This window comes from Anguilla anguilla, chromosome 6, assembly GCF_013347855.1.
Source record: "Anguilla anguilla isolate fAngAng1 chromosome 6, fAngAng1.pri, whole genome shotgun sequence".
NCBI lineage: Eukaryota > Metazoa > Chordata > Actinopteri > Anguilliformes > Anguillidae > Anguilla > Anguilla anguilla.
In genome coordinates, this window is record NC_049206.1 from 1,716,498 (window position 1) to 1,729,135 (window position 12,638).

Genomic DNA, 12,638 nt, shown 5'->3' on the forward strand with positions numbered 1-12,638 from the left:
CTGCACAGGGCCACGGTGTCTGCAGGCTTTGAGGGTAACGCACTGCACCCCTCAGCCTCACACCCCAATTCTCGGTGGCTGATTAATGACTGTGATGTTTCGGGGGCCAGCCGTACACGGGACAGACACACGCATAAGGCTGAATGCACAGTTACCCGTTTTAGGGCTACATTGACCCTCTCTCAACAATAGCACATAAACTCACTGTGCCACCACATCTTACCCTTGGCATGACTGTAGTTTTCCTTGGAATTAATGGTACATTACCTCACTGGCATTTGGCACTTAACTCTAATTAAGTGTGCTCTTACCGAGGTATGACTGGTTACCCTTGGTTACCCTTGATAGCACTGTTGCCCTAAGTATGACGGGTTAAACTTGGTATGGCTGGTTATCCCCCAACACACACGAGACACGCACATACACGCACAAGAACGGTCTGCTCGGGACACGCGCTGTATCCCGGGTCGTCCGAGGCACGCAGTCTGCCATGATCACCTGATCACATCCTCCCCCGGACATGAGCGCGTGTGCGGGTGACTTGCCGCGGGACGCGCTTGCAGAAGAATTTCCGTGGAAGCGGGAGATTTCCTGACTGTGGCAATTCGCTTTACAGTGGAAGGAAAGAAACTTAACCAGGAAGAAATAACTCAACAGTAGTGTAGCACCCCCATTTACTGCATATTGACATATTTTAATGGAGACAATATTCGGATATAAAATTATATTACTTATTCTTTTCTTCCTCAAATGATGGTTATATTTGAAGTAAATACCATAAATACCACTGCGATGTAGTTTGCGTTTTAGCCAGGTTTCTGTGTAAACGCTTGGCTTATATGACCATTTTTCAATAAAATGACGGGAACGTGAATGCTCATTTTCTCGTTTAAACGTTTATGTTTTAGCAGTTGCATTTGATACACAAGTTATACAATGTTTAAGCATGCTTGAACGTTTGTCCAACATTTAAACTATTCTACAGGACCTGGCGGACTGGCATGAAAAATAAACTGTAATAAAAATGAAGTTATATTTAATTTCTCATAGATTATATGTGTGTTTCCAAGTGCAAGTTACATTGACCGTTTTATGCTGCGCGTTAACATTAACACGCCTGTTGCTCTAACAACGCGTTTGTTGACTTTTTCGGTTTGTATTCCCTGAGGTATTCCGTCTCACCGGTGCGTGACGGCGTCCCTTTGGTCACGTATCTCAGTTCGCCACCGTTGCTCCGCATTTTTGACATTCCAGCGCCGGCGTCGTTGCTTCGGGGAGGCACGAGGCAGGACGTGGGCGCGTGAGGGAGAGGGAACTGACCTCCAACTGTGTCAGCCGCTGTGGGACTGTGTACCCCCCCCCCCCCCCCCCAACCCGGGTATAACCGGCATGTTGCTATCACACGAAACTACAATACAACCGGAAGCTATTTTTCCTCACGACGTCTTTCTCTCAATCCATTATATTATTTTTCGATACACGACCCTAATTTAATTTGCGCTCATAAACATAGCGATGCGCCTATGCCTGATAACGATTTCGAAAACAACAATGATTAATCGACCAAGTAGGTGTAATTAATGAGTAATCTGTAATTTAGAAATAATACCGATGATGCACCGCCCGCCATAGCAAGCAAACGGTGTCAGCAATGCAGAAATTCGGCGTTTCCTCTCTGTGATCCAGCGAACCTTATATGGCCAATGACGTTACAGGAGATTCTCGTCGATAGCAAATCACACATTGTGATTCCGTGGGATGATGCGGTATTAGTAAAAAAAAAACACAATTTGCCATATGCGAAAGAAGGCGTTTGGAATCTCCTAGTTATTCCCTTGCCAGTTCCATTTTTAGCGCGTGACGCGGGATTTGTTATCCAGTTCTTTCAGGACCACAAATGAAACGGTGTTAAACATTTGAGTTTTTTAGAACATGCATATACGGCCTGGCACACATAAACTCTCTCTCTCTCTCTCTCTCTCTCTCTCTCTCTCTCTCTCTCTCTCTCTCTCTCTCTCTCTCTCTCTCTCTCTCTCTCTCTCTCTCTCTCTCTCTCTCTCTCTCTCTCTCTCTCTCTCTCTCTCTCTCTCTCTCTCTCTCTCTCTCTCTCTCTCTCTCTCTCTCTCTCTCTCTCTCTCTCTCTCTCTCTCTCTCTCTCTCTCTCTCATGCTGTCAGAGAGAGAGAGAGACAATACACACACACACCTGCTATGTGCCAGCATGTGGAGGGCATTGGATGTTCTGTAGCCTAAAACGGCAGTTTAAAAAGGCAGCGAGCGAGGCGGAGAGCGCGCGCAGCCCACAACGAACTCTCCCTGGGAACGTTTTCTCAGTTACCCGGGAAAGTGGGCGGAGAGGGAGGGAGAGGGTTCTAGGAAGAGCGACTCTATTTTCTTTTGAAACGAAACTGCACTATCTGAGCCTGCCAGCTAACACACAGTAACACAGTAACATGCTTCATTTCCGTCCTGCTAACAGTAAGGACTCTTGCACAAGCAATGCAAAAAAAAAAAAAAAAAAAAAAAAAAACAGTTTTCCTTCTTCTGTTCTGTGTTTCCTAATGTACAGTACATTTCATTACATTACTGGCATTTAGCAGATTGTTTTTGTGTGTGTCCATTTAAGCAGCCGGATATAAACAGCTAAGCACAGCTTGGCACAACGCAGTTCAGCCTGGCACAGCTCAGCATGGCTCGGTACAGCCAAGCTTGGCACACTAAGGCACACATCACAGCTCCTGATGCGCTGACCATGATTCACAGCATCTGCTTGCTTATAGAAGATCTCTGTGTGTGTGTATGTGCTGCATGCTTACAGCTTTGATGCACTGCATGGCAGTATCATATCCTCATTGGCCTAAATAAGAAAATCACATGACGGCGGCAGTCATGTGACTTTGTAGTTCACGTGCATCGGGTTATGGGTTATTGCGGTTATTGCCGACGCCACAGCTGACCTGCGTGCAGTGATGGCGCGTGAATGCATTAGTGTAGTCATGCGCGTCCACGGTCTGCATTCCTCCGTCTGCATGGACGGTTGGGTTAGATTTACGGCTGCGTTCTGATCCGTTGAGTGAACAGGCTGCTTTAGCTTCTGCGGAATTTCAGTCTCTGTTTTCCGTTATTCATAAGGTGTAGTTGCGTGGTCTTTATGTAGCTTATGTTTTTTATTTTTGTATTTGTTTTTTTGTTCTGTTTTAAGTGTTTATACTAGTTGGCCTATAGAGCAGGACACGTAGAAGTGCACATTATCCCAATGGCCCAATGCAGGCTGTCACATTTACTGCAGCATGAGTTTAATGTTGAAATTTTGGAATACAAGCAGTGATGCAGCCCGAAATTTGGGGACTTCTGGAGGAAATGTGACATGGGATGTGACAGCTGATACTTTTCACACCGTAGGCACAGGCCGTGCATGTGCAGAGGGGGGGTGGAGGAGACCCAATCATACACATGCGCCTGGACGTCCAACAGGTGTCGCTCAAGCAATCTCCACTGACTGAACCCCTCCCATGTACTGTCTGCCTTGGGAAACATGGAGCAGTTGTGCGCCGTCCCTGCAGGGCTGCCAGCCTCAGTCGGCACTGGCACAGGTACAAGACTGTGGCGCTCGCTCAGGCACCACAGGCAGCGCTTTTACTGAGTGAGCTACCCAGCAGCACCACCAGCCTTGCTTCTCATGTCATAATAAGTACAGGTTCCGGTGGGTTCCGTGCACAGGCTCCAGTGGGTTCCGTGCACAGGTTCTGGTGAACTCTGTGCACAGGTTCTGGTGAGTTCCACGCACAGGTTCCAGTGCGTTCCGTGCACAGGCTCCAGTGAGTTCCATGCACAGGTTCTGGTGAGTTCCACGCACAGGTTCCAGTGCGTTCCATGCACAGGTTCCAGTGAGTTCCATGCACAGGTTCTCTGCTCTCAGGACTTCCTGCCAAACCAAACCTCTCTCTGTTGTCCCCCACCCCCGGACTCTGCCCTCCTCCCGCACGCAGTTCCCCTGCGTTTCACAACTGCCGCGTACCAGCAGGGCAGTGACGCAAGCTCCAGGGAAGCTGTGGGGGAATGGGGGGGGGGGGGGGCCTGACGCATGTCAGAACGGCAGTTTCCGAGGGCAACACCCATATCTGGCTTTAAGCGGACTGGGGGCCCGCCTCCTCAGACTCCGCCCACATTCCCTACACCCAGAACCTCTCTCAGGCCGCTGTGTTCCTGCCACAGCCCTAGCGCTGCCTCTTTAACTCCGTACAGGCCCAGATATGGCTGCCAGCGTTTAGTTTAACGCGCTCCTCTGGGTAGCTATGCTATGCTGACTCTATGCCTCATACAGGTGCCTTCTCTTTCTCTTCCAGTGTCGCTGGCTCAGAGCGGCCCTTCGATAGCGGCCCCGTTCTGAAGCTGTCTCCACCCGCTGTTCCCGATACCTGCCGAAGGCGGCAGGTGGGGCTTCTCTGCATCACCAGAGAAAAATAATCTTGCGCGATCAGAGATGACACCTTGACAGGTGAGGTGAGACGTCTGTTTTTTTGTGGCGCAAATGCAGCACACGCCTGGCTTTTGTAGATACCGCCACTCCCCGTGCTGTGATCTCAGCATTTATAATTGTTCAGTCAGCATTCTGGTACAAAATGGCTTCCTCGCATCACCCAGGTGGGTGATGGACATCAGTTGTTGTTGAGTTCGAGACCACCCCCCCCCCACTTTACTGTAAAGCACTTCTAGGTTGTGACAGGCACTGTACCAGTGCAAACCGAATATAATAGCTTTTTTGTGTCTGGTGTAGCTTTGTATTTGATTTCCATGGAATGTGTGGCACAGGCTGCAGCACTGAAGGAAATTAACTAAAAATAAAAATGTGATTAATTTAAATCCTGCCGTCCTGCGATCAGTGCGTGGTCAGTGGTGACAGTGACAGTCACCTGGTTAAGAATCCCACAGTGCATTGCAGCGATGGTGCGAATCCCACAGTGCATTGCAGCGATGGTGCATAGTAGGAGTTTCCTAGCAACAGGCTGAGCTGAGAACACCGGCTCTTTCGGTAAGACCACGTGCCCGTCAGTGTTAAAAACCTGAGCGCCCATGAGATGGGACAGGAGGTGGCCACGTTTCGCGGGTGGACCTGGGGTGACTCCAGGGCAGGGAACAAAACACACACACACACACACACACACACACAGACACACACACGGTGTTTCCATACCAGCAGTCCTGCACACAGTGTCACAATGCGCAGGAGACTCACTGCTTGAAAAGTAGGGCAAAGTTCAGGCCTGATGCAAACTTGAGTAAGACCACCCCACATCCAGCCACCCCATCACACATGTTCAGGGGAACTTACACCCAGCCGGGAATGAATCCTTTTAAAGACAATCCTGGTTCTCTTCCAAAAAAATTTTTCAAATGCACTAACTGGCTGTTCATAACACTTGCGCAAAAAATGCAGCTGAAAGTTCATTTTGCACACCAATGTGAGGTAACTCAGCTAGCGTTCCCCAGACTTCCATATAAACCCCTCCCATCCCAACACGTAGAGAGACAAAAACGACTGAAATAATGTGCAATAATTTATTCAGAATTCTGACCATGAACATTCCAGACAGTTGATAAATAAACAATATATTACTCTCAGTTTTACCAGAGTAAAACAATGAAGGATAATTTAAAAAACACATATAGCATGTGCATGATCCCTGTTTCACATTAAACTTGTGACAGGCGTGCATACATTATCACATTGTGGGGAAAACAACACATGCCTGTTTTTAATCAAAAACATCAGCTGGTATTGCAAGTAAAATTAAATGACAGTGTGCAACAGTCATTTTCTTTGTCCATTATTTGACATCATCATGTCTATCTGTGCAGCCGCCCATACCCTCACGTCGCCGCCAACTCCAGTCCGTGACAATAACGAAATCGCCGCGGTCCACCCACTGTGTTCTCAACGCTGCCCGCGCGCGCCCTCGCGCTGGGCGCGCAGCTGTCACGCTCAAACAGCTCGCGCGTCAGTCCAGTTAACTGTCACTTGGCACAAATGCGCTCTTCCGGATTCACGGGAAAGTAGGACAGATACGCTGTCCCTTCGGACTGTTTCGCCATCCCCTCCCTTATCCCAGCTCCATCCAAGTGGGATATTCTACAGGACCCGTCGTCGTATCTTTCCGTACGCGGCGCTGGGCGTCTTTCTTAACTCAGTTAAGAACGACCATTTAAAATTCCGGCGCTTTCGCTGGTCTGGTTCCACTTCGTCTGGTAGTGTCTGTTCAGCGCTCATGCAGGGCGAGCGACGGTATCCACTCGTTCTTGCAGCGACTCTCCTTGCAGAATCTCCCAACCTCCTTTAGCGCCGGGCACTTCAGATCGTCAACATGAGGATTCTAAAAGGGAAGGGGGAAACGGGTTAGACACGCGTTCTGAAATAATCTTTCCGCAATCTTAAGTCACAGTTTGACGCCATGTGGTCCATCGTACCGAATAGTTACAAAACCCACGTACATTACACGTCAGTCTATCAACATTTTGCAAGAATTGTGCAATGTTCAGTACTAGCACCTCAGTTGCTACATTTCGCGCGATTCTTACCGTAACGAGAATGCAATGCAAGTCTTTCGGTTCGTTTCCGTTGTTGTCCACTGTGTCCGGTTCGCCCAGGACTTGCGCCAGCCTCCTCATGCCGGACACGCGCAGGATGTTAATGTCGATGTCGCAGCAGAACGCTTGGATCAGAGTGAAGTGGATCTGAAGCGCTATGTCGTCCTCGTCTTCCTCATCCGCCGCCAGAACGCACAGCACCACGCTGTCCGGATCGCTGAAATGCACGAGCATAGCGTACAGTATTAATACACTGCACCCGGTAGCCACAAAACGAATTATCATGCAGAGTCAGACAAAAGTGTCATTCCACTTATACGATAACAGAGAAAATATATAAAAATAATATGTAATAATACTCACACATTCATAAGTTTCGCAGATTCGTAGACTCCCACGGTGAGGCAGTCCTGCCGTTGTGCGGCCTCGAAGAGCTCCTCTAAAGCTTGGCTCGCGTTATCCATCCTTCACGAGGAAGAAACAAGTGAGATTTAGCAGGGAGACCGGCACAATATAACGAACGTGCGCAAAAACTAGTTAGAGCGCCGGACACACGAATATCGCACTGATGCCACTGCGGAGCTCACTAAACTCGTCCCGTGCGCAATATCTTCATTACAATACGCACATCTACAAGATAAATAGAGCTGAGCAAGAGCGAATTTCTAAAGCAGCATCCGTCTGACAGGTTGTCGCGATGGGTACGTTTAAATACTTACTTTTTCTCAGTAGTGTTGCATCCGACGAGGTCTTCCAGAGTCATATTGACATATAATCCACAAGTTTAAGGATAAATTCCGAAGTGCAGCCGTCTGAATGCGACGTAGATGATCAGGTTGTGCAATCCAAGTTTGATATCCGCGAAACGTCGGTGCGCAGCAATAGTAAGTCCCTGGCTAGTGCTCTGTAAGTACCGCAACCAGTTCTCGTGCTTTCCCGTATGATACCGGAGCGTTATATTCACTTTCGGTGTGGGCGCGGCTTAAGCCAATGGAGACTTCTCTAATTGGTCAACAGTTTTCAATACAATTCTCACCCTTTGCAGTCATTGGATGACTGCGCTAAACCTTTGACTGGCACCCACGTGGGGTTTTTCACAGAATTCCCCCCGCCCCCGGTTTACTCCAAACTCAAGTGCACGGGAAGGCCATTACTTTTGTGAATAATATTTACTAAATATTAAAGTTTCATGGGCCTACTAAGGTTTCCACACTAGGAACAGAGAGATCTTTCTCAGCGCTCGAACACTTTCACAAATAAAAAAAAATAAAAAAACTGCTTAATTTCAGATGCGTGTAAATCAAGCCCATAATAATATAAGAAATAAAGGGGAAAATGTGCGTTTTATTTGCACGAATAATGAATTAATGACGAAGCAAATTCCTTATGTGCTGCATAACATTCGATGACTTTGCCGTCGCCGAATGCACGTGGGACCCTGTGATTTAATGTCCTAGCACGCGACATTTCTCACGTGATAAGTGGACCCGTCGCAATTGCGCAATAGTCCTTGGCATTTTATATATGTTAACGTACTTTCATAACCGTTATGAAGACGATACCGTGTTTTGTCATCATATTTACAACGCCGCAGTTCGTGCATTGCAGATTAACCTCCGCGCACCAAGGACTGTCTACTTTATTCGACCTTATTCCAGCAGACCTCCGCTGCACCGTGTTTTCATGTTATGAAAAATACTAAACACAATTTGGATATAAACGTATACAATTTAATTCCATAAGCGTGCATATTATGCAGTTATGCGTGCATTCATGTCTGGTGTTTTTTCCGCTACTAAATGAGCAAGCGAGCAAAATCCTGATGACCCCGAGATTTCATAATCAAACAGTTCTCATAAGCCCACCGTCGAAGTCTTTTTCGGAGACCGATCGCCCCCGAGTGGTTGTGTTTGATCACTACAATAGGTAGACATATTAAAACACGCTGTAGTTCTCTTCCCTTTACAGCGCAGTCATGCCCGGGCACGCTCAGTACCGAGTCACCCGGTCGCCATGTTTGCCTGCTCACAGGGCACGTGATGGGTAACATGAGCAACATGTGAATGCGGGCTGTGCATGCACGCAACAAGTGCATGCAGGTTGCGCATGCGCGCTCGAATATTTTTTAAATAGCATAATCGCGGTGTAGCAACATTCCAAGCTCAACCCACATTTTAATCCAACAAACATCCATAAAATTACCACAAAAAATTACAATGTCATCTTCCACCCTACCCATTAAACCAAAGCTCATTATAAACGAAACTATTTATAAAGAAACTAAAGTACATTGTGAAGGATAAAGAGGTGTGTATGCTAGCAGGTATGTTGTCTCTTTTACTTTAGTTGTATTTATTTATTTATTTTTTAAACTTTTTTAACGAATACTTCTAATGCCTTTAATGTTATCTGTTCTTTTAGTTCATTGTGAAGCACTTTGTATTGCACGGAGGTGCACGAAGGGATGATTGATTGATTACTATATGAAAATGATGGGGAGAGGGAAATACTGTATGTCTGTAGGGGCAAAACCAGGACCTAAAAAAAATACAGAGGCCAAGAGGCTCAGCTGGGGTGGGGGTGCAGGTGTAGGCTGGGGTACGTACTCCCCCTCCTTAAATTTAGTCATTTCATTGAGGGTGCAATGGTAGCTACAGCCCAATGTCAATATATTTATAATAAATAATGCATGTATTATTATTATTATTATTGGCTGATACATCGTTGATGGTGAAAGAACATAATAAAATGAGAAATAAGGGCATAAAATAATTACATTTGGGTTTTTTTTTTTTTTTGGAGAATTGTCCATTTTGCCTATTAATGGCCCGTGTTGTCATTTATTTCTGTATATAAAATGGCGATAGGTAACTTTATTTACTGACTAAAAGTGGCCATGCAAATGAATCATTAAAAAGATGACGTGTTTAAGCTGCCATCGTCTAAGTAAGAAATGAGTTTACCGCAGGTTAAACACGTAACATACCCAGCCTGATATAATTATGTGTTGTCTGTGGTAAAGGGCAATACATCATTAAGAAGCAGAACTACAGAAGCTAAATTATCCATAATCTGCTTTAAATATGGTTATTTGGCCCTTGCTTTGACACACTCAGGACTAGTTTCCCAGAAAAAAAAAGTTTACATTTAGAGTTTTGTATGGAGAATCTCCATTCAAAGTTTAATTTAGTCTAGGACTAGGTTTCATCTCTGTTTGAAAAAATTGGCCCTCTGTGTTTTTGAAATGTTGCCTTATATGAAAGTGTTTTTTAAAGATCAAAATCTAAATCCAGTATGGTTTATTTTGAAGGCTCTACTGTGGTGTGGCTTACTCATCAATATAACAATTTTACACAGATTTACACCGCACATAATAGATATAACCCATTGGGTATGTTGTCAACGAGCGCCACCCGGCGTTCGTTGCGCAGTTTTATGTTATGTTCATGAGTCGTTTTATTTCGATCGCTTCAGATTTGGGCATGCGAGGACTTGTTTCGTTCCGGAGTTTCGCTGCTGTGAAGCTAATTTGCGTAATGAAGATGCTAAAACGACTCAGCGCTATTAACGCCTATAAACACATGTAAGGTTGGTATAATCCGTTTGATAAACGGTGAAAAGAAGCGAGTTTCTGGACGTGGTCGAATAAAAGGTGTGACGCCCTGAAACGCTGGGACGAGTTGGGTGACAATGGGGAATGAATGGAGGGATGAACAGAGCGAGACCAGCGATCGTGAATAGCCCAGCTCCTTCGTTTGAATGTCGTTGATTGTCACAGTTTTGTGATCACAGCGCATTGATTTGATCATTTTGATAGTTCTTCAGAGGGTCCATCGCTTTTAAAGACATTATTCATTTCTGTGTAAATTAATAAATACTTAATATCTTTTTTTTTTTTTTTTTTTTTTAACAACCCACTTGGGGTTTGGCACAAGGAAAAACCCAGTGATCATGCTCCCTGACCTCTGTTAAGTATTGCAGAATGTGAACATCATGTTTTTGAACATCAGAATAGCACGATAGGGAATTGTAAACCAGCGCTGGTAAAAACGCAATTTATCCCATATGTAATTTCTGTTTTTGTGCAGTATACTAAATTAGAATTACCCGTTTTACATGGTGAATAAAATGCGTGTTAGTTATACAGAAGGCACCGCTGATGCTGTTGATGGAACAGAGGTTATTTTCTGTGTTGAACCGGAAGTGCTTCAGTGGAGTTTCAGTGCGTGTGTAAATGTAATCAATCACAGCATCACTTTTATAGAGGTTTTCTGATCAAATATTTTTTCAGAATATGTTGTGCATTGCAAGGTGTTTTATCATGAGGTAAAATATGTGTTGTGTGCCATGCTTTTAGTGTAGCAGGCAAAGTTAACAGCAGAGATTTAAAGTTTTAAATCTCAAACTCAAACCCAGGAAGGCTGCTGTTTCTGCTGGTTTTTCATGCGTTTCTGCATTTGAGTGCTTAAATGAAGTCTTTGGTTGGCTAAGGAGTGCACACCTCGTTTCCAAGGCCTGAAATGGCTGCTGACTGAAAGGAAATCACAAAAACCAGCCGATTGACTGGAGAGCCGAGTGGCTCTCCAAACAAACCGCTGGTTTTAGGGAGACGTGTGGATCTCAAACAGGCCCAGCATGTGCAGTAGGAAACAAAGCCAGTGAACCTCACCTGTGTCCCTCACCTGTGAACCTCACCAGTGAACCTCACCTGTGGAAATCATAATTTATCCTAAATTGTGTGCATATATGTTTATCACACACACACTGAAATATGAAAAACAGGAGGTTTTTTAATGAAATTATAATCACCTATGATGACTGTTAATTATTTTTAATCTTCTGGAATGATTATTTACTGTAATTCTCAAAGCCCTCCCTTAGAACAGGTTGAGAAAGGACACGCTGTGTGTGTGTGTGTGTGTGTGAGAGAGAGAGAGTGTGTGTGTGTGTGTGTGTGAGAGAGAGTGTGTGTATGTGTGTGTGTGTGTGTGAGAGAGTGTGTGTGTGTGTGTGAGAGAGAGTGTGTGTGTGTGTGAGAGAGAGTGTGTGTGTGTGTGTGTGTGTGAGAGAGAGTGTGTGTATGTGTGTGTGTGTGTGTGAGAGAGAGTGTGTGTGTGTGTGTGAGAGAGAGTGTGTGAGTGTGTGTGTGTGTGTGAGAGAGAGTGTGTGTGTGTGTGTGTGTGTGAGAGAGAGTGTGTGTGTGTGTGTGTGTGTGTATGTGTGTGTGTGAAATCCAACAGGAGTGCTGGGCACAATGTGGGCAGCAGTGTGGGCAGCAGTGTGGGGGGCAGTGTGGGCAGCAGTGTGGGCAGCAGTGTGGGGGGCAGTGTGGGCAGCAGTGTGGGGGGCAGTGTGGGCAGCAGTGTGGGGGGCAGTGTGGGCAGCAGTGTGGGGGCAGTGTGGGGGGCAGTGTAGGGGGCAGTGTGGGCAGCAGTGTGGGGGGCAGTGTGGTATCATGGGTAAGGAGCTGGTTTTGTAGCCTAAAGGGTTACAGGTTTGATTCCTGGGTAGAACTGCTGTTGTACCATTGAGCAAGGTACATAACCTGCATTGCTTCAGTATATATCCAGCTCTATAAATGGATGCAGTGTAAATGCAGTGTGTGAAAGTTGTGTAAGTCGCTCTGGATAAGAGTGTCTGCTAAACGCCTGTAATGTAATGCGATGTAATGAGTGTCTTTCATCCACGGCCGTAGTCCACTGTGACTGCGACAGGAAGCTTGGTGAAGTCCTGCTGTGGTTTCCCCGAGGAGAATCACAGCGCAGTACATCAAATTCTAAAATAGTATTTTACCCTAACCCTGCTGGCCCCCATATGGAATTTCCATCTGCAATCTGTGAGGGTCACTGCAGTACTATAATCTCCCCCTGCCCCCTGCCCCTCACACCAACACCCCCCACCCCCCTCCCCATAGAAGGCAGAGTCAGCCGACTGCTCCTCCTGCACTTTTGGCCGCCGTGCAGCTGCAGAGTCTGCGCAGCCAAAGCAGACGCATTGTAGTTGCTGTAGGAATGTAGTAGCATGCTCAAAGGTTAGCTGTAGGTCTCTTTGATT

The 12,638-nt window shown here is 46.1% G+C and overlaps 1 protein-coding gene and 1 long non-coding RNA gene across 2 annotated transcripts in view; one reads left to right on the plus strand and one right to left on the minus strand.

Annotated features, from left to right (window-relative positions):
- The window catches only part of LOC118228971, a 9,453-nt gene extending 2,988 nt beyond the window's left edge, over positions 1–6,465 (plus strand). The window contains exon 2 of the long non-coding RNA XR_004765588.1: positions 4,346–6,465. This is a non-coding gene — a long non-coding RNA (uncharacterized LOC118228971). The remainder of the gene's footprint in view (positions 1–4,345) is intronic.
- Positions 5,545–7,524, minus strand: LOC118228941 (growth arrest and DNA damage-inducible protein GADD45 beta-like). The gene is made up of 4 exons (XM_035420539.1): positions 7,304–7,524; positions 6,948–7,049; positions 6,576–6,801; positions 5,545–6,370 (listed from the first exon to the last, which is right to left on the minus strand). The coding sequence occupies exons 1-4, from the start codon at positions 7,345–7,347 to the stop codon at positions 6,257–6,259; spliced, it is 486 nt and encodes a 161-aa protein (XP_035276430.1). The 5' UTR covers positions 7,348–7,524; the 3' UTR covers positions 5,545–6,256.
- Between the last annotated feature and the right edge of the window lie 5,114 nt (positions 7,525–12,638).